Here is a 22,534-nt window from a genome sequence, read left to right on the forward strand (position 1 = left end):
CCAGATGAGAGTGTATAGTCAGTTATTATTGAGATACAGTTCACTTAAGCTCCTTGGCAGATTTTCAAATGCCATTAGAGGGATATATGAAAGTCCATTATAAGAAAAGTTAAAATATGACAGATATTTGAGGTACTTAAACCATCCTACATCCATACATGTCTCCATAGGTCTTATCACTCTGAGAACAAACAATTTTCTGCACAATATGCTGTTAATTTCAGAGAGTTAGAAGAGGTCTAGCTAAGAAGTAAAATTACTGAACAGAAAGTTGGTTCTGTTCTACCTCAAACCAGGGCATTAAGTGAAAAGATTAATTCAGTGTTATTGAGTCTCACCAAGGATGTTTGAAGACAAATTCAAACAAGCTGTACCCTTAAGATCTTTAAACTGATTTGCAGAAATGAAGAAAATATTTTTTAGACCCAAATTCAAGATTTCACGATACGATTTACATAGTACACTTGCTCTTTTTCAGTATCAGAACATGTTAGTGACGAATGTGACGTGGTCTTCTACTTCCAGCTGTAAAGGTAATCTGTCAAGTTGCCTTTTTTCTCATATATTTAAGAAAAATACAGTTTCCTTTTTTTTGTGGGAACACTTTATTTTCTTTCAGGGATAGATCTGTGAGGTTATTACATGTTGCTTTTCTAATAAAGTTTGGACCAAGATCAAGGACGTTTAGCTTTTTAAGGGTAAATAGAAGTTTACGTGTGCTTTGTTTTGCTCTTTGAAAACACCCTTTAACATATAATGACTTCAATAATTTCGTCTAAGTAAATGATTTTAGAGATGATAAGTGTTGAGAAAGGTTTTGATACCACAAGTAGATTTGCTTCTGGTAATTGAAAGATAAATCCTGCTCCCCCAGAGCAGATGAACTCTGTACAAGCTCTCCGGAGGCTATCATCTGTGTGAAGAAATCAGATGCAAAAGGGATGCAGCTCTGGCAGTTTCTGAAAGCAGCCAGCAGGTATTTTGGGGGACTTGGAATTTAAGACTGCTTTGTTAGGGATGCATTTGAACAGGAGGATTTCCAGAGCAAGCTTCAAATGGAAAAGTACCATGGAGGCACTGTGGCTCAGATCAAGGTGCTGTAGAGGTACGACGAGGCAGGATGGCACCCAGGTCAGGTTACGGCAGGACAGTGACAAGACGGTCAGGTTGGTGAGCGTGGGACAGCCCCAGATTCTGTGGTAAGACATTTTTTTCCATAAGGGTCACCAAAGCACCAATTCTAACCCCCACCAATTTCCTTCAAGACTGTGGTGCTGAGAAAGCATTGTAATGGAGAAGATGATGCTGGACATGAGCCTTAGCTGGGTAACAGTAGGTGGAACGCTTCTGGATACTGTCTTCAGTAATGACTGCCATTAAGATGCAGTTCCTTTAACTTTTTCAAAAAGTTGAGAAAATTGCTTTTTATGTATACAAAGGCTGGAGACCTCTCCTGGTTAGATTCTTGGGGCTTAACATGCCAATTCCAGTCCAGTATGAAAATTTGAATGTCCTCAAAATTTCTAAAATCCTCCTGAGAAATCTCTTCGGTACTCTCAAAATGTCACGATTTTAGGATGCATTGTTTCTCTAGTTCTCCCAAGCCTCACTTAAACTCCAAGCTTGCTGATGCTACTTTTCACATACTAAAATAAGGTATGCATCCTGTATTACAGACCAAGTGTGGTCTGTATTAAAGTGAACCAAGGTGAACTTAGATTGCACTCTGGTCATTCACTTGAGAGCAAGCAAACACCTTCACATGAATAAAACATGTAGGCAGCATTGGCATTAGGTATTGCAAGCTTTCAAAGCCTCTCCAGTAAGTTACGAATTAGCTTGAAGGAAAAGCTTTAGTGATGAAAAATATTATTAATTCCTCTACACTGACAATTCAAAAATTATTTACATTAACAGCTGGATCACATGCAGCAAGAAACCTGAAACATAATGCAATTCTCTAGTATAACTATTCCTACACAACATTGTCACGCAAAATCACACAAATTAAAAATAACCCAAACCACCTTCATAATTAACAAAAAAAAAAAGATTAAATATGGATTTATGCTGAAGGAGATAACTGTTTACTTGTAGAAATGACAAACAGATGCTGGCAACTAATCCAGTTGTTTTACTGCAGTGAGATGAAGGAATGTGTCTGGATAAGCAATATAGGCGTGCGTCTTCTGCATCATTGTAAAATGACATGAAGCTGTTTCCTGGATATGCTTTCATTTAATGCATACGCATACGGACGCATGTAAAATATCTCATACTGAAGAGTTAGCATGAGCTGTTTTGTCATCTGAAATGAGGACAAAACATAATGACTAGAGAGAATACAGACATTTGGGATTAACGTTAAGTCAATTTGTTTGCTCTGCAGAAAAAGCCCCCCGCAAAATAGGAAGTGAAAGTGAGATAAGGGAGGAGATCAATAAAAAGCGTTCAGAAAAATAAGAAGCAAAATCATTATGTCCACTTGACGGGTGGGTGGGCATGTAGTGATTAGCAGGCAGAGGAATGTGAGGATTCACTAAGAACTAACCATCTCAACGATACACTTCCCCAAGAACAGAAATATATCGAATTCAAATTCTGGTCATGCTCCAGTATGCATCGTGTCATTCTGCCAATGTGCATTTTCCATTCAGTTATACTACAAGAAATTTTAAAATTCTGTCCATGAAAAATAACTGCATCGTATAAATAAGGCACAACAGCTATTGTGCTCAGCTGTAGGCTTGATGACATACTGAGAGAGAACAAGACACAAGGAGAGAGGGAGAGAAGGAGAGAGAATTTATCAGAAATTCATTATGAGAAATTTATGAACAGGAGTTAGCATAATTTTAGACTTTATTTCTCCCTGCACATTATGCAGTATAAAACAAATCACAACAAATCACAGTTAAGGACACATAGAGGAGGACTTGGAAATGAGAGGGAAAGAAAATAATAAATTTACAAGGCAATGAGGTATTAAGAGCTCTTTGCATGGTATCCTGATTAGTTCGTCTTTCATTTAGGTGGCCTTTGGGTCTGCAGAATTTCCCTCGTCCTTCAATCCCTGCCTCTGCTCATCCTTCTCAAGCTTATGCTCAGTGAAATGACAACGCTACCTGCAGCCAAAGAGGACTAGCTAGGAGGATTGCCGAAGAGGCTTAGGCTCTGTTGTGCCAAGTTTGCCTTTTAAATCCTGAGGAGTCCTCTTCTCAGAATCAGAAAAGACTGTGTAGATAGGTATGAGAAACCAGTTGAGCCTGGTGACCAAAACTGTGAGCTTTATTTTTCCCTGTGAAAGAGTATTAGAGAGCACTTGTGAGTCTGCAGGACAGTCTAGGCTGAAGAGTTCGACAGGTGGAGGCATTCACATTACCCCTTTTTAGCCCCCCAGTGCAGAATCCTACAAGAGGAAGATACCTCCCCTGGGACTCCTTGGGGATAGCCTGGCTCCTCCGGGGGGGAGCTGCTCAGGGCAGGATTTGGGTTTGGGCACCCTGACCTGCTCTCTCTTAGTTTTGGCACGCAGGCCAGCTGCCCACAGGGAGGGCAAGTGGAGCATCTGCCCTTTTCCCTTGCTACTCCTCTGCTCATGGTATGGTCCCGACTAGTTCCAAGTGCCTTGCCATGAGAAATTAGAAAAGGAGAGCTTTTCTTTTGCTTTTTGAAAAGAACTGGCTTATCCAAGAGAAACGACTGCTTTCTCAATATACATTAGTAAGTCACTCATTGCATGCAAAATTACTAATATAAGAAAATACTTGAGAACAGTGCCAGACTCGGACTGTTGGTTAATTCTTTTTTTTCCTGAGAATAGAATACTACTTTGAGAAAATACTTTTCTTTTGTGCTCTTAAGTTCCTTTTTCTTTAGAACTAGTTATATATTTAGCTTGCCCTAAAAGTTCTCTTTCTTGAGGGCTTTTTTTTACCTTTCAATACATAAACCACTTTCTTTCTGTGAGATTTATTAACTGATTTTTGTATGCTGTTTACAAAAATAAACGAAACTGGGGTTGTTTGAAGAATCCTTGTTGTGGTCCATGACATAAAAAGTTACTCTTTTTTTTTTCAGATGAAGTTTTTTAGATATACATATATATACACAAATAAACACACACACACACACTTGTGTGTGTGTGTATATATATATATATATATAACTGCTCTGGGATTAGTGTCTTTGATCAAAGGCCAGAGCCTCAGAAGGTCTTGGCTGCTGCAAAGCTGAGCTCCACCACAACTACTCTTTGCAGAGGTGGTTGCTCCTCTTTCTCTGTCACCTGCAGAGCTGCCCCCGTGCCGGCAGGTGCTCTGGGACCAGGGTTAGAGCAAAAGAGGGTGCATGTCACCCCTGGGAGCCCATGCATCCGCACACTTACAGCCGCATCAGCCTCAAGGAAATGCAAAACCAAAAAAAGTTTGTAGTCCAGAGGATTAAATATTCTGCCAGGCACTTTCTATATAACTGGATCTGACTTCAAAGCAGGGTTTCATTCACAGCCAGCCATGGGAAGCTGAAGTAGAGCTTGGGAAGGAGCAGTCTAAGAGGGAATCTGTTGTCTTTGATTTAATCCTTAAATATATGTGGCAATTGTGATTGAGAAGTATCTTAGAGACATCTTTCCTGGTCCTTATGAATGTGTTTAGGAAGCATTGCCCACGGTTGTAACGTTGTTCCTTTTCTTAATTGGAACAAGTGGGAAAATAGGACTTGTAGGGTGGAGGATAAGTATTACACAACTAAATTAATGCCATAATTTATTCTTTATTTGTGTCACTTACTCTGGGACTTGTTTCACAATGTTTACAAAACGTAGAGTTATCCTTAAAAGTGCAGCATGTCCCTCTCCCAGCCACTGCTGAGCTGACATGCCCACCTACAGCCCACGCAGCTCCCTCACCCTTCCCTCTCCCTTTCCAGACCCAACTAAGGTGCACATCAAAACCAAAACCCAGGATGGTCATCCACATGAGGGGCTTCATCTTTTGTCATGCCAGAGGCTGGAATGAGCCTCACGTAGAATTACAGGAGATATCCAAGGTGAAATAACAGAAAATGTGGTTCCAGTGATATCACAAGGCTGGAAGCTAAAGCCGCTAGCTGCTACTTCCTCTTCAGCACACTGGTGTCTAAGTTTCCTGGAGTTAAGTATAGGCTATGCATCACTTCTCCTTCCTCTTCTTGCAGGAGCCCAAATTGCTTGTTGGTTTTCAAAGCTCCAGGATTTTGATGAGCTGATGCCACTGCTGCATGAGGTGAGTTTTAGGACATGATAGCTTCTGTGACGGTGATGCTGTGGAACACCTGAGAAGAACATGTGAGGTGAGAAACCACGGGGAATTATGGAAGGGTTTTGAGATTTGTTTCTCAAAGGGATCAAGGGTCAATACATTTATTTTTCGGAAGTTCTTACTTTTGTATCATGAATGGGATTTCAGGATAGAGAAACCAGAGCACAGGTTAGTGACTGAGTTTCTCTTAGGTTAATACTAGGACTAAAAATAAGATAAGCCATAGTCCAAGGTATTTAGGTAATTAGGTAAAGAGATTTTATTATGAACAGAATGCAGCATTCAGCTGAAATGTTCAAAAGCATAATCATGTATGAATATAATTCTTCCATATAGACTTGTGGATCTCAAATATTCTGGGTAACTGATGAGGAAGAATCTCTGCAAACAAGAAAACAAGAATATAAGGTAAAAACCCTCTTGTTTTATATTTTGGGAGTTTTTCCTTCGTTCTTGTATACTGAGAGTAATTTGTCACTGAGGGATGTCAGTTAAAAATCAGATTTCAATTGAGTTCTTCACTTAGCAAAGAAAAACTTAAAAAAAAATAGGGCAGGAAAAGAAGACATATTCACAAAGTTGTCACTGACAGTTTTTCTCTTTAATTGAAAGTACTACATCTGTAGGAAAATACAAGATTGGGCATGTGTGTTTTTAAGCAACACATGCTTCCAGAACCTCTCATTCTTGTGGAATTTTAATAAAATATAGATAAAATATACGATACCAGAGTTGCAGATATTACTATGCAGAGTATGACATAGATAAAGCCAACAGATAAGCAGTGAGACTGGAACTTAGCTTGTAAAATGAAAGAAAATATCCAGAAAAAGATTTAGAAACCCAAAGTGGAAACCTTCCATGTTACAAGCATGCCAGATTTTCCATAACTATATAAATCTGTTGTCAGTCCTTCAATAATGCCCTTGCTAGAAAAAGACTGAAACTTTCCCTCCTCAAATGTTTCTGAATTTGTACCAGCAAAGATGGTTTTGATTTTGTGTGTGTTTCTTTTTAAATAAAGCTCAGTTACCTAGGTCTTCTTTTGCTGAGAATTTTTCCATTAGCAATATGTTTCAGTAACAATAAAGGAAGGAAAGTAAAGTGCAGAGAGATCACAGAATCAAAAAATACCAGGTTGGAAGGGACCTCAAGGATCATCTGGTCCAACCTTTCCTGGCAAAAGCACAGTCTAGACAAGATGGCCCAGCACCCTGTCCAACTGAATTTTAAAAGTTTCCAGTGTCGGGGAATCCACCACTTCCCTGGGGAGATTATTCCAATGGCTGATTGTTCTCACTGGGAAAAAATTTCCTCTTGTGCCCAACCGGAATCTTCCTAGGAGTAACTTGTACCCATTACTCCTCATCTTTTCCATGTGACTCCTTGTAAAAAGAGAGTCTCCATCTTCTTTGTAGCCACCCTTTAAATACTGGAACATGGTGATAAGGTCTCCCATAAGCCTCCTTTTCTCAAGGCTGAACAAGCCCAGTTCTCTCAGCCTTTCCTCATATGGCAGGCTTCCCAGTCCTTTGATCATCTTCGTGGCCCTTCTCCAGACCCTCTCCAGCCTGTCCACATCTTTTTTGCACAGCAGGGACCAAAACTGAACACAGCATTCCAGGTATGGCCTGACAAACGCCGAGTAGAGTAGGTGATGCCCTTGATGCAACCCAGCATCCTGTTGGCTTTCTCTGCCGCAGCAGCACACTGTTCACTCATATTGAGCTTGTTGGGGAAACCCCCAGGTCCCTTTCCACCTAGCTGCTCCCCAGCCAGGTAGATCCCAGCCTGTGCTGCACTCTTGGACTATGTTTTCCCAGGGGCAAGACCTTACACTTGTTCTTGTTGGACTCCATAAGGTTCTTGTTAGTGTATTCTTCCAGCCTATCCAGGTCTTCCTGCAGGGTGACTAGCCCTTCCAAAATGTCCGCTTCCCCACTCAGTTTGGTATCATTAGCAAAATTCATCAGGGTACACTTGATCCCATCATCCAGATCACTTATGAAGATATTAAACAGCGTTGGGCCCAGAATCGATCCCTGGGGGACCCCACGTGTGACAGGTTGCCAGTTTGAAAAGGAGCTATTTACCACCACCCTCCATGTGTGGCCTGCCAACCAGTTCCACACCTACCACACAGACCACTTGTCTAGACTGTACCGCATCAGTTTCTCTAGGACAAGTGGGGAACTGTGTTGAAAGCCTTGGAGAATCCAGGTAGACAATGTCCACCACTCACACCAAATCAATGCAGCAGGTTATTTTGTTGTAGAGGGTGATCGGGTTTGTCATGCATGATTTGCCCTTGATGAATCCATGCTGATTTTTCTCAGTCATGTGCTTCATTTGACTTGTGATAGCCCCCAAGAGGATTTGTTCCATAACTTTCCCAGGGACTGAAGTAAGACTGATGGGCCTACAATTTACTGGATCCTCCTCTAAGACCTTCTTGTAGATAGGAGTGACATTAGCCTTCTTCCAGTTTTCTGGGACGTCCCCCAGTCTCCGCGACTTCTCAAAGATTATGGAAAGAGGCATCGCAATGACATCAGACAGCTCTCTTAACACCCTCGGGTGGATAATGTCAGGGCCCATTGATTTGCAGGGGTCAAGCTCCTGCAATACCAACTCTTCCTTCACCGATGGTGGGTCCGTGTTTGCATCAACCTGAATTTTTGTTCCCAAGGCCTGGGGCCCATCAGTGCTGATAAAGACAGAGGTGAAGAATATTTTCCTTCTGTTTCTGCTTGTTGTTTACATACCTGAAGAACCCTTTCTTGTATTTTTTGATGTCTCTGTCCAGATTCAATTCAACCTGAGCTTTTGCTTTTCTAACTGCATCTCTGCACACCCTGGTAATACCCTTGTAGTTCTCAATGGGTATTCATCCTCTGTCTCTGGTACACTTCTCCTTTGGTTTTGAGTAGACTCAGAAGCTCACAGTTACGCCAAGGGGGTCTCTTGCTCTCTTGCTCTGCCTATTTCCCATACCTTTAAAGGGGAGGAACTGTTTTTGTGCTTCCAGGAGAGTGTTCTTGAAAAACTCCCAGCAATGACTAGCTCCATGGAAGCTTCCCACGGGATCCCTCCCAACTGAGCTCTGAGTGAGCTGAAGTTTGCTCTTCTAAAATCTAAAACCTTTTTCTTAGTACTAACCTTCAGCGTGCTTAGCAGGATCTCAAACTCCACAATATTGTGATCACTTCAGCCAAGGCTCTCACTAACCAAGATACTACAAAGCAAGTTTTTTTGGTTTGTGAGTAGCAAGTCCAGCAGTGCTTCATTCCTGGGTGGCACATCTGACATATGTATAAGGAAGCTGTCCTCTACACATTCCAGGAACTTGATGGATGACATGTGAGCTGCTGTATTGTTCTTCCAACAAATGTTTGGGTAATTAAAGTCATCCATAAGAACCAGGTTCTGTTTACCCGAAGCTTGCTTAAATGACCCAAATATTGCATTGTTGGCCTTATCATCTTGGTTTGGAGGTCAGTAGCAGATTCTTACTGTAAGATCCCACTTGGAGACAACCTCTCTGATCTTGTCCCAGAGGCATTCGATAGGGCTTCCATAATCACCGTAGTTGACTTCTATACATTCAAGGTTATCCTTAACGTAGAACGTGACTACTGCTCCTCTTCTTCCCTGCCTGTTTTATGAAACAGCCTATAGCCATCCGTCCCAATTCTCCAGTCACGTGAGTTGTCCCACCATGTTTCAGTTATTGCTATGATAGCGTAACTTTCTGACTGGGCATGGAGCTCCACTTTCTCCTGTTTGCTGTTTGTTCCCCAGGCAGCATGCACTGGTATACATACACCCTTGAGGTGGTTGGTCTTCTGGTTCTCATCTTGGGAGGCGGCTAAGGAATATTTGTCACTGCTTTTATTGGCCTGGCTTAACCCCCAGTTGGTTGCAGTGGTGTGAGCATTGCCACTTTGGACCCCACTCCCCGAGTCCTTCAGTTTAGTCCATCTCACCAAGTTGTCCAGCTTGCTGTCAAAGATTCCCTTGCCTCTTCTAGACAGGTGGATCCTATCCCTCCTGAACAAGCTATAGTCATCAAAGAATGTCCCGTTGTCATAAAAACCAAAACCCTCACGACAGAACCAGCCACAAAGCCAGAAGTTGATTTGCATTATATGTTTATTTCTGGCTGCATCTTTTCCTCTAACTGGTAAAACGGAATAACGGATAACTTGGGCACCGATACTTTTTGCTTCCACTCCCAGGGCTCTGTAGTCTTCCTTGATTGTGCCCAGGTTCCAGCTTGCAGTGTCATTTGTGCCCACATGAAAGGGTAGCAATGTGCATTTGACAAGTTGTGGCCCCCTCTCGGCAACATCTTGGACCTTAGCTCCCAGAAGGCAGCATACCTCCCATGTCTCCCTGTCAGGCTGGCAGATGGGCACCTCAGTGCCCCTTAAGAGACAGTCACTCACTACAAGCACTCGTCGTTTCTTTACGCAGTATCCACTGTGTGCTTCTGGTTCAGTTTCTCCTTGTAGACCTTGCTCTTGGCTGTCAACAGCTGTTAAAGCTTCATATCTGCTTTTCCTTGTAATGTTGGAGGTTGGGAATTGAAGCAGAGTCCTGCTTTTGTGGGTCACCAGGGTCCAAGGTGCCTCATTATCTGTGGTATCTGGCACAGGAGCATGGTTCTGTAACCACTTATCTATCTCCATCTCAGCCCCTCTAATACTGTGCAGCCTTTTAACTGTTCCCTGCAATTCGGCCACCTGATACAACAGATCATCAACCTGTGCACATCTATTGCAGGTACTTACCTTTTCTCCAGGTAAATCACAGAATCACTGAATTGAAGGGGTTGGAAGGGACGTTTGGAGATCATCTAGTCCAACCTCCCTGCCAAAGCAGGTTCACCTAGAGCAGGCTGGGCAGGAATGCATCCAGGCAGGTTTTCAATGTCTCCAGAGAAGGATACTCCACAACCGCTCTGGGCAGCCTGTTCCAATGCTCTGTTATCCTCAAAGTAAAGAAATTTTTCCTCATGTTGAGATAGAATTTCTTGCGTTCTAGCTTGTGTCCGTTGCCCCTTGTCCTGTCACCAGGCACCACTGAAAAGAGTCTGGCCCCATCCTCTTGACACCTGCCCTTTAGATATTTATAAGCATTGATAAGATCCCCTCTCAGTCTCCTTTTTTTCAGGCTAAACAGACTCAGGTCTCTCAGCCTTTCCTCATACAAGAGGTGCTCCATTCCTTTGATCATCTTTGCAGCCCTCAGCTGGACTCTCTCCAGCAGTTCCCTGTCGTTCTTGAACTGGGGAGCCCAGAACTGGACACAGTACTCCAGATGCGGCCTCACCATGGCAGAGTAGAGGGGGAGGATGACCTCCCTCGACCTGCTGGCCACACTCTTTTGAATGCACCCCAGAAGGGTCTGATCCCAGAAGGGTCTGGGCACTCATTACAACCTTCCATCTGTACTGGAGTCTCCTTCCTTACCTGTTCCACCTGGGTGGAAGCATCAGACATCTCACAGGCTTTCTCTGTAGAAATGTTGGTTTTAACTCTGAGGTGAGTGCCCACCATCCTGGCAGAGACCTCAAGCACTTCCCTGGGATGTGGGCCTATGAGCAGGGTGCAGGGCCCTTCTCATGCACCCTTCTGTGCAAACTCCTGTGCCCTCTCAATCCCTATTGGCAGCGCTCCTGCTCGCTTGCACTCCCTAGGGCCGTTTCAGTCTCCCATGGTTCCTCCTGGCAAGGTCCAAGCCATATCAGCCTCTCTCGCAAGAGCTGCAGGCTCCTGTCAGGTATCTCTGCTCTTCCTTGGATTTCCATGGCTCCAGGAATCCCCTTGCATGCCTTGATCTAGTGCCACCAGACTTACTGTTGCCGCAGATGCATGCCTCGTTGAGATAAGGCCATGGATTTAGGTCAGTGGCTCTTCTGATACCACTTATTTGGCTCGGGACTGTATATCTTGAACAAAGATACTCTCCCACCAAAACAAAAAAACCCACGCCAGTTTTACAGAACTTAGCACTGTCTCATACTTTGCATACCCAAATTAAGACTTTCTCACCTGGTACACATTTCGTCCTCAATTTTCGCTATTTTTCTAATTTAATAATCCCATGTATAAATAACCTCTAAGTGCTCATTAAGCGAGGAATGCACACAGGTTGCGTTTATAAGTTGGATATCCAGATTCCCTTTTCAGTTTAATCAGCAGCAGATGGACATAGTGGAAATTATTTGACTTCTCTGTGCTTTATTTTTCCCACTTATATTCCTGGAGATAATGGTGGATTAATGTGTATGTCTTCTGCATTTAGACACACAATTTATCTTCCCAAATTAGGAGGCTAACTTTATATATATATATAGTGAAGCTGAGCTCCTCCAGAAGCAACTGAGAAGAATTATAACCTAAATGCCCTGAATATCTTGTTCAGAGTAAATGGAGAAATTTGGCTTGTGCCTGATTTTTTTCAGATGAACAACCTGTTACAGAGCTGCTTTCTGCAGGCAGATACTTTCAGAATAAGACTGAGAAAATGAAAAGGCAGGGGATATTCAGAAGACAAAAAATATGTTCACTCTTTTGGAGGGCCTCTTGCCCCAAAATAAGTTCTACCACAGACGAAGGGCTGCTGATCTTCACAGTTTTTTTTTAAAGATGATGTTATGAAGTTCCTTTACAGGATATCATGTTTGCTACATAGCGCCCCCCCCATAGAACAAGGGCCTCAGCAAGCTAATGCTATGTTGAAGTTAGACCAGCTTTAAACTCCCGAGGTCCCTTCTAACTTAAATTATTCTCACAGAGAGACACCTGCAAGCTCTTCATATGTCATTTCTTAAAAACAGGGAGATCAGAGACAAAAGAGGATTTTGTATTCATATAAACCTATGCTATAAGGATGCTTCTTGCCAGTATTCATTGATTAATCTTCTTGTGCGACACTAATCATAATAATAAACATAATAATAAACAGCACATTTTCTGATGATTCCCCAAGAACTATAAAAATTTGAAAATTTGCCAATATTCCACTTCCTTTCTCTTCTTTCTCCTTTTTCTACTCCATGTGTGGTCTTTCCAGGTCACGTAGACTAAATGCCAAGTCCAGCCCTTGTCTAGTACAATTTCTGTAAGAAAACAGCAACTGATGAAGAACAGCTTTGGTTATCACAGTTGCTGTTCACCTGTACTTCAGATATTTTGATGTCCACGTGACATGGCTATTCAAGATCAACTTCCCAGTCTTGCGCTGCAACACACATAGGCCCCTCACCATGCCGTAAGTTTGGACTTTTGTATACATACGCATTGCTACTCATGCCGTATTCACCCTTTGGATGCTTCTCAATGGAAGAGGAGAAAATACTTCTCCCCTCATCCTCAGAAAGGCCAGGTGAAGTTTACCGTGTTAACTCCTTCCAACCCACAGCCTGCAAACCCTTCGGAATTTGTTTCTCACATACCTTCCTATTTTAGCCCATACACATTCTTCAAGTCTCCTCACATTTATGAGCTTTTTGACAATGCAACAGCGGGAGAGCTCCCCACTGCCTACACCCAAGTCCCTGAGGGCAGACCCACCCCCTTTCCCCAGCGGTTATGGCTGTTGCCCACACAGACGGAAGCGGAAAGCTCAGCAGCTGTAAGCCTGAGATGAAAAGATAATCATTCTTACATTTTCCCCAGTCCTAAAATCAAAGCATGGGCTTTGCTTTGGGTAGTTTCTGAGAGGAAAGTGCCACCAAATGCCTTTCTTGCTTTTCATAAATACACCAAATACAGAAACTAGCATGTTCCATTAAAATCATCTTTACTCCAACAGTGATCTGAACAGCAGCAACTCGTCACAGCCAAACTCCTCCTGGCAGTCTGTGTACTAGAGTAAGCTGAGCAAGTGCCTCACCCACACTTGACTCAACCACAGGAGATGCTGGAGGCCTCCAGCAAACTGAAAGCTGGAAGTGGTGATTCTGTTCTAAACCAGGGACTTCCAGTGGGTAGTGCATCTTCTCTTGCTGTGCAGCAATCAGTGCCAAGCAAGGTGCATGTCAGCTAGACATCTGTGCCGGCAACGGTTTCTGTTCAATCTTGTCATAGCAAAACAAGTGAACTATCAGCTTGAGGACTGTTTGTGCATTTTGATTGGGGGAACAATAACACAATTACATTTATCCTCTGCATTTTGACAGTTTCTCCAAACGAAGGTTAGGATCTTTTGCTCGCCGGGCATCATAACAATATTTACGGGGAACAGTAGAGCTAAACAGTTTCTTGGAGTAGCCTGTTGTAAGCCAGAGTATTGTTGGTAGCTATTGCATTTTTCAGGCACTGCCAGAAGTAGGGCTGAGCTCGAGGGTTAGTTGGCCATTCCAGGACAGAACTTCCGCACAGCCTCTTCCTCAGCCGGACGTACCGGGACTTCTGCAAAACCTTCTCAAGGAATATCAAGATGATGACATCCATTTTTTCATCTAGAAGCCGCTGGTGGGCCATGTAGAAGGTTGTCTTGAAGCGGCCGCTTTTAATATACTTGTTGGTCAGCACAAAGATGGTCTTTTTGCTCAGCTGAATGCTCTGGGAAAGATTGTCAAAGACGGGCTGTCCTGGGAGCCAGTCCCTTTCTTCCAAGCATAAATTGAACTGTCTGGCTTTTTGATCTTCCAGCCTTTCAACCAGTTCTGTCAGCACCCACTCATTCACAGCCGGATCTCTGTTGTCATAGGCGATAAAAGCGTCGTAGCAAGCCTCTGGTAAAGATAAGCGCCGATAGCCCTTCAACTTGGCGGTGCAGTAATGGTAACTATACCACACATCCCAGAAATAGAGATGGCTCGTCACTGTGAACACCATAAAGATGAGGACAGTTGAAGCTGACAGAGCGTAGAGGATCAAATACGAGGTGTCCAGCTCACAGGTGTACAGATCCAAGAAAACCACGCTCCTTCCTTTATGTGCCCCTGGGCCCGCACAGGTCACGTCTGTGGCCAGAAGAGGAATAGTCACTTGAGTCTGATTGATCCACCAAACAAACCACACGGCATCACAATTGCACTTGAAAGGATTGCCATGCAAAAGCAGCATCCTCAGGTTGTTAATGACATTTTCAGGGAAGCTAGATTTCCTAATTATTTGGATCTTGTTTGCGCTGAGGTCCAAGTATTTCAGTTTAAAAGCACCTCTGAGAAAGTGTTTAGTTAGTCGTTGAATGCGATTGTTTCGGAGCATCAGTTCTTGGAGCGTTGAAGAGCAATTGGACAGTTCTCGGGGAACAGTAGCCAGAAGGTTATTGCTGAGGTCCAGAGTTACCAGGTTCTTCAGATAGTGGAGGTTTCCCCAGTTGAAACTCTTCATCCGGTTATTGGTTAAGTTGAGGATCTTGAGTTCTGGAGGCATAGCTTGAAAAGCATCCGGAGGGAAAAAACTGAGTGAGTTGAAGGAAATATCCAGTTTTTCCAGGCTGGTCAGATTCTTGAAGAATGACAAGTATCTAGCATTCCCATCCATCCATAAAACATCCAAACGATTTCCTCTGAATTCTAAAATTTGAAGAGACTGGCTTTCCATCCCTGTGTTAATAGAGGTAGAAATCTCATTCTCGTTCATCATCAGCTTCTTCAGATGGGACAAGTTTTTCATAAAACTAAGCATGTGAGTTACACCTTCTGCCAAGAAATAATAGTTGTTATTGCTCAGGTCTAGGATTTCTAAAAGTTGTAGCTCTTTGAAAGCAGTTGAGTATAGCAAGTCAATCCTGTTGTTGGAAAAATCCAGATATTTCAATCCAGACAAGTAGGAGAATTCACTTCCATTTAAGGTCTGACTTATTGCATTACCTGACAAGTTGAGGCATCGGAGGAAACCGAGTCCCCGGAAGTCTGAGGGATTAATGAAAAATATGTTGTTTCTGCTTAAATCCAGAGTTTCTCCATATTTCCGGCACTCTTCCTTAACGGAAGATTGGTAGGAAGCAGCCTCTTTGTCTTTGGATCTGCAACTTCGCCCGTACACATCATACCTGAAATAATGCATGTCTTGTAATACTTGCCTGTTGTATTGCTCTCCTGAAATCCGAGGATTAGAGCAAAACCCATGAAAGTTGTTTTCACCTGAAGAAGGAGAAATTTTATTCACTGAGAGGTCTACGAATTTAAGAGCTGGGAATTTCTTGAACACTTTCAAGTCAGCAATTTTAATAAAATTAGTCCCAAGATCCAACACGGTAAGATTTCTAAGACTGAGCAATGGAGCTAGATTTCTTTCTCTTAGTTCATTAAAGACATAACCCCTGAGCCTCAGGGTTTGCAGGTTAGAGAGGGAGGAAAATGTCTTAGACAGGTTCAAGAATGGAGAATACATCTTCAGTTCAAAATTAAAGGACAGATCAAGCTCAACAAGGCTGGGGATAAACTGCAAAAACTGAGCATCTCCTATCTCTTTTAAGAGTAAATTTTGGGACAGGTCAAGCTCTTTGAGATTCTTGATGGTTTTAAACCAGCTGCTTGGTATGCTCTGGAGAGAGTTGCTGTGAAGTCTCAAAATTCTTAAACTTTTCAAGGAAAAGAAAGCCCTTGAATGAATCTCAATTGCGCCCTTGGGGCAGGGAGTACAAGGATATGGAGCGTTATAGCAACGTGGGCAATTACCACTGAGATCAAGAATTTCCAGGTTGTGAAGGGCACTTAAATCCTGTTCTTGAACTACTTGAATCATGTTATTGTAAATGTACAGTTCCTTTAAAGTAGGTGACAAATTGGGTGGAATATGAGTTAAGTTGTTAGACTTTAGGGATAGGATTGTTAATTTTTTCAGCTCCAGAAAGGCTGTTTTTTCAATTTCAAATGAAACATTGCATGGGTTACGGTAGTAACAGTTCTGTCCCAGATACAATACTTCTATGTTACCTAGCTCTGACAAGTTGGCTCTTTGGATAGAAAAGATGCTGTTTGCTTCCAGGCTCAGCAGACTTAAAGCAGGAGGAAGGCTGCGGGGTATTTCCAACAGCTGGTTTGCATCCAAATACAATGACTTCAATCTTGTCAGGGCAGAAAAACTGCCATTCTCGATCTTCAGTCTCTTGGTGCATATATTATCTTTGGGTCCCAGTTTGACAGGCACACAGTTGCATCTGAAGTCAATCTCCACGAGGTTGTGAAGATGAGCAAAAGATGTTTGGTAGATATGAGGGATATCGTTAATACTCAGGGTAAGGTTGGTAGCATTTGCAGGGATCCCTCTGGGGATTTCAGTGAGACGGCGATCGGTGCAGTCCACTGTCACAGTACTTTCAAAGGCTTTAACATCACAGGGTAGACTTTTGGGAAACCAAGCTCCTGACAGCAGCATCGGAAATAGGAAGAGCAAGAGAAATGGTGATGCATTTGACATCTTTTCATGAGGTACCTAAAAATAAGGATGTAGGGAGGTATTAATTTAGAATCATCATAGAATCATAGAATGGTTCAGTTGGAAGGGACATTAAAGATCATCTGGTTTCAACACCCCTGCCATAGGCAGGGACACCTCCCACCAGACCAGGCTGCTCAAAGCCCCATCCAGCCTGGCCTTGAACACTTCCAGGGATGGGGCATCCACAACTTCTCAGGGAAACCTGTTCCAGATTCTCACCACCCTTAGTGTAAAGAACTTCTTCCTAATACCTAATCTAAATCTCCCTGATAAAGAGCCCTTCACCATCTTTCCTGTAGTACCTTTAGGTACTGGAAGGCCACTGTAAGTTCTCCCTGGAGCGTTCTCTTCTCCAGGCAGAACAACCCTAACTCTCTTAGCCAGTCCTCATAGGAGAGGTGCTCCAGTACCCTGATCATCTTTGTGGCCCTTCTCTGGACCTGCTCCAACAGGTCCATGTGCTTCTTATGCCAGCAGCTCCAGAGCTGGATGCAGTACTGCAGGTAAGGTCTCATGAGAGTGGAGCAGAGGGGTAGAATCACCTCCCTTGACCTGCTTGCCATGCTTCTTTTAATGCAATGAGAACATGTCGTAGGACACCAAATCAAGTATGTACTGTGTATGACTAAATATGCAGCTAACCTGGGGTCCTGACTCTCACACTGGATAGAAGTGGATAGGCAGGTAGGATTGTAAGTTTGGGGAAGGCGTATATTGGTATGATTTATTTTCTTATCACTTATTTTCCTATCACTAAGTATTGTAGTGATAAGAAAAAGATCACATTATTTATAATGAATCATTAAAAAAAAATTACTGAAAAAATGACAAGGCAGGTGATTATAGGCTACAACTCTGTGAATATTCTTTTTTTAAGGGGAAACAAGCAGTTTTAAACATCCAGCAGATTGCCGTCGTATAATAGCGTAAATGAGGAAAGTTAATTTTTCGAAGCATATGACAGAGAAAATCTCTAGTCACTTCAAAGTTAGTGTAAATTTTCCAAACCATACTGACAAACAGGTGAGTGCCCAATTCAAATTTCACATTGTCATAAGGATTCTTCCTCTAGTGAGTGTTAGAATGGATGAATGGTTGACCTAAGCCAGTCAATGGCTTTACTTCCGTATGATTTAATACCAGCTTGCATTTTCTCTGTCCAATAAGGACAGAGAGACAAGAGTGCACTGTAAAAAGTGTAAAAATGAAAATCAAAAATGAAAATCAATTTAAGATCAAGCATGTCTCATATAAGATTCATACTCAGTAAAGAGTCGGAGCCAAAATCCTACAGACGTTTAAAGAACCTTCCAAAACACACTTTGTATCTGTCAAGTCTTTGTGGTCTTGCCTACTTTATATATTTATGTGTATCATGGGAAGACCAATAAACTTTTAATATTTTACACCATACTAGTTACTTCCTCAGCAGCAGGCAGTGTCAAAAAAAGCCTGTCCCTCTGTCCAGAGGCAGCAAGCCAGGCAAGCAGGCTGCCAGCCTTGGCTTGCCTTGCACAGGAAGAGAGGCCATGACCATTTTGTGGCCTTGTACAGCTTCTTCACTCTCTGTGTCTAGTGTTAGTCAAGAGATTTAAGTATAATAAATGCCACAATATTCAACATCATCATTTCTCCCTGGGAAACTCAGTGTTGAAGACCTGTAGATGCATGGCACACAGAGTGCTCTTAATTGGAATTAGTTGTGCATGGAACAACATGGACTAAATGCGAATACCCAGTTAGGCAGCTGAAAATCAGATCATCAGGTAAAGTGTTCAAGCTACACAGAAATGTTTTTTCTCTTTAGCTGTGACACAAGAATATATAAAGACTCGCTCAAACAGTATGTGAAACCCCTGTGGAGCGTTGCCTAAGACATTCCTTGGCAGGTGACACAGACTCTGAGGTTAAGTGAGGCTTCCTGTGGTACACTCTGTTTACTTAGACCACTGTGTCCTTCATATAACTTTGCATTTCTGCGTTACCATAGATAACGATGCTAAATCTGCCTATGTGTCTGTGTATCTGGAGGAGTGGTCGAATGACTTAGCAGGGCAGCAGATGTGAGAGAAGCCAGATCAAGTGTCACACAGCATCACACTTCTGCTATTTGGATTCAACAGCCAAAAGGAGTGACTCTGTGGATTCCTTCAGTCAGCCTTTTAAAACAAAGTTTCAATGTGGAAGGAAAAAATATAGAAGTCCACAGCAGACCTTGAATTTAGTGTAACCTGGTACTGTACTCCACCACAGTTTTCCCTCTACCATGATTTCCTTTCCCCCTGTCAGGAAGTGCTACCGTGCTTTCTTCATCTGGACTAACCAGGCCATGCCTGTGAATTCACATTTCATTATTTTCAACTTTTGTGAAGACGTTTGTTGAGAATTGAAATAACCTTCATTTGGTTTAGAGAAATGCACTTTGGAAACTCACCCAGATGGAGCCTACTGGGTAAGACAGTTCACCAGTGTCTTCAGTATGGTCTAGCCAATCAACTTAAGAGGATGATGAACTTTTCTGAGTTCCTGATATAGAAGAGCATTTGGATGAAAATGTTGAATAAGAATAACCCAAGTAAGTGGGCAGCCAAGTTGGACAAGATAAAATGCATTCACTTCCTCCCACCGTCATGGCTTTTTTTTTCAGAACTCTTTTTCCTCCACTACTATCAGCAGGGATGTGGGAGGGAGAAGGAAGGGCTCTACCATTGATATTAATTACATGGAAAACTGAAGGTCTTTCTTTGAATGAAAAGGGACATTGCCAAAGAAAAATCTGGATGTGCTCTTGTAAACATTGTAAATATGTCCCGTCCTTCTTTTTGAAGGGGCACACTATATTATGCTTGTAAAAGACTTTATTAGATGAATGAAAAACCAGAGAGTGCCTATCCAAACTGAGTGGCCCGTGGTGCCCCAGCTCCTGCCTATCTCCGTCTCTTGTTTTACCAGACCAACATACCAGGGGTCTGGGTTGTTAACCAAGGCAGGGGCCCATGGAGCACGGCAGAGAGGTGGCAGGGAAACGGTAGAGACTCTCTGCACTGCGGGACATGTCACTCCATCACATGGATGCCATTTATTTTATCCGTCGATGTGTACCACAGCAGACCATGACGTGCCGACCTTCGCCAGCCACGGTCACGGTACCTGCAGCCACCGAGGGAATAGTGACAACCACCAAGGATCAAACTCCAGCAGCCTGCCTTCCTTTAAAAGAAGGAAGGTAAACCTCTGCTGCTAACCGGGGCTCAAGCCACAGATTTGCTGCTCTTGAGGAAACATTCATCACAACCAAGCTGTAACGATTTGCTAAACCAAAGTAAACCCCTCTGTCCAAGCACTGGAGCAGGACTTGGGCAAGGGCAGACTGCAATCTAAACCACCACAAACTGTCTATGTGAACTCATACTTGGCTGCTGCACTCACACACTTGATTTTAGGAGCTTACCCAAGTTCCTCAATTCATGGCCCTGGGCTGCACTGGCATTCAAGAGAGAGCGGGAGAGAGGAGAGAGAGGCCCCTCTGCAGGCGCTGCTCAGCTCTGAACGTGGAGGGAGCTCTGCCTGACTACACGCCAAACAGAGTCTAACGCCGCAGCTTTCGGTGCCGAAAATCAGGTGCAAGGAATCTGGGCCTTAAAAGTCTTCATGAAGATGTCTTAAGGTGTCTTGTAGATGTCTTCTTAAGACACATGTAGGTGTCTTAAGAAGTCACAAAAGGCTTTTGGAGATGCTTGCAATGTTCAGATTTTGAACTCTCACGTACTGCAGTATTTTTAGGAACCTAAGTGTTGTTGCAGAGCCAGCCGAGCTCCTGCCATCTTTGTGCTTCGTTTCTTTGTACATCCTTCTGTTTCCCAACACCCTTTTAATGCATTTGCTATTTTAACTGTAAACTGTTACATTCTGGTGCTGCGTCTAACTATTTGCATGCGTACCGCTTGGTGTCTGTTATAGTACCAGAACAAATAAAAAAGATTGGTTCAATTAGAAGAAAGAAGCAACGCTGACTTGTGCCACATCTTTGCAATGAGAAGCTGGTTTACACGTACAGCTGGAGTGTGCATGTGCACCATCCTTCTCTCTCTGATCTACGCTGGGCTTTATAAGAAGTTCAGAAAGCAGTAATCTCCTGATATTAACTAGCACATGCACAAACCCATAAGGATTTTGGGTATTCTTCAAATATTCAGCAACGATACAGCTAGAGGTTCCCGAAGGAAGTTTTTCGCTAGGTGTTCCATATGTATTTTTAGAGGTGAAAGGGGGAAAGTTTAGAGAAAAAAGAACATCTCAGAAGTTCTAGCAATTCAAAAAGACATTACGATGCTCGTTCTGTAGCACACTAGTACAACTCACTGCTAGCCAGTTAGTATTAGCACAAAGAAATGCTTTCCTTTCCTGTCATTACGTATTGCAGCTTCTAACCACAACAGTAAGTTTGGACGTTTAGAAAGCAGAAAAGGAGAATATTTTCTTGAAAGTCTTCCACAACAGTTGCAGTCAAAGAGACCTAAGAGCAAATTTAAAATGAAAGTTTAACCTACCATTTTCTGTGTGCTTCCAGGTCTGGCAAATTTGTCGCTGGAGGAGACTGTAAATCAGAGCAGAAGACAACAGCATAAAAGAGGTCCCCAGTGTTTCAGCTCAGGCGCAGAGGAGAGTACAACATGACATAACTCACTCAAGGCAATAGCAGTAATCACTGCTCTATCTTCTTTCACTTTATCTGAACTCCAAAGGAGGGGAACTGCAAAATACTTGGTGAGAAGCAAGAGATTTATCAGCTAGGAGACAACGTGTTACATAAGGGTAACAATCACATAAGGCAACTAAAATTTGCAGAAGCTCAAGTTCCTTCTTTTTTTCCCACTTTTTTATTGTAAGCTGCAGGAACAGAGAAATAAACTGTTAATTGACATTAAAAATATTTTGTATTTCAAAGTTTAATAACTCATTATTATCATTATCATTCTTTGGGGTTAATTTCTGCTGCTAATAGCTTCAAGCAGTTGTATTTTACTAAGAATCACTTGTGTGCTAATAGAAGCAGACATATATTTTAAGCTGAATGGTTTGTGGAAGAAATTACTGTATAAACTAATGGGATTTCAGGGAAGGGAACCAAAACCAAGAAAAAAAGGATGGTGATAAGGGCATAGGGAACAGCATACAATAAAGTAAAAACTCCATGAGAGAGTGTAGGAGGGACCAAGTTAAAGATGACATGGGTAGACTTAAGCTGGTGACAATCAGGGATTTCACGGAACACCGTGTCTGAGAGTTTCTAATTTAGAAGTTTCTATGCTTAGCAGGACAGACTACTTTAATGGTTAGGCTATTTACCAGGTGGCGCTTTTTTTTCATATCTCATTTCCCTACATATTTTTCTTTACATTTCAAATAGCAGTTCATAATTTCTCTGACTGTGGCAGAGCTGAGGAACTCATTTTGGAAGACTGGAAGCTGAAGAATGAACAGGGAAAGAATTTGCAATCCTACTTTAAATTCCCTGGGTTTAGTGGCTGAGTCCTATAGACATAAAGAAAAACAAGAAAGCGTACAGCATCATTACCTTTCTATCAAGGCCTAGGAAAGGGCTCATTAATTCACTATAGGTTCGGGACTATATTTATCATCTTTAGTGCTTGATTACTAAAAGTACTATAATAAAGTACGATTCCTCTGCTATTTACTGGTAACTGGATTTTTCTTTTCACACAGTATGCACTGAGGGGTTTTTTGGCAGGTATTACAAAGGATGCAGACACCTCACTAAAATCCTGCTGCATTCTGCAAGGCCATTCAACACATTTCTGGTAGGAG

General features: G+C 42.5%; 1 protein-coding gene and 1 long non-coding RNA gene across 2 annotated transcripts; one reads left to right on the top strand and one right to left on the bottom strand.

Moving 5' to 3' along the window:
• The first annotated feature begins 5,229 nt into the window (after window positions 1-5,229).
• Window positions 5,230-22,397, top strand: LOC141750735 (uncharacterized). Its single transcript, XR_012589765.1, has 3 exons — window positions 5,230-5,331; window positions 5,637-5,708; window positions 21,276-22,397. It is a non-coding gene; the product is annotated as an uncharacterized LOC141750735 (long non-coding RNA).
• LOC141750734 (toll-like receptor 7) lies at window positions 13,095-21,352 on the bottom strand. Its single transcript, XM_074606374.1, has 2 exons — window positions 21,256-21,352; window positions 13,095-16,699 (listed from the first exon to the last, which is right to left on the bottom strand). The coding sequence occupies exons 1-2, from the start codon at window positions 21,256-21,258 to the stop codon at window positions 13,559-13,561; spliced, it is 3,144 nt and encodes a 1,047-aa protein (XP_074462475.1). The 5' UTR covers window positions 21,259-21,352; the 3' UTR covers window positions 13,095-13,558.
• Window positions 22,398-22,534: the final 137 nt, after the last annotated feature.

Source organism: Larus michahellis, chromosome 1, assembly GCF_964199755.1.
Source record: "Larus michahellis chromosome 1, bLarMic1.1, whole genome shotgun sequence".
NCBI lineage: Eukaryota > Metazoa > Chordata > Aves > Charadriiformes > Laridae > Larus > Larus michahellis.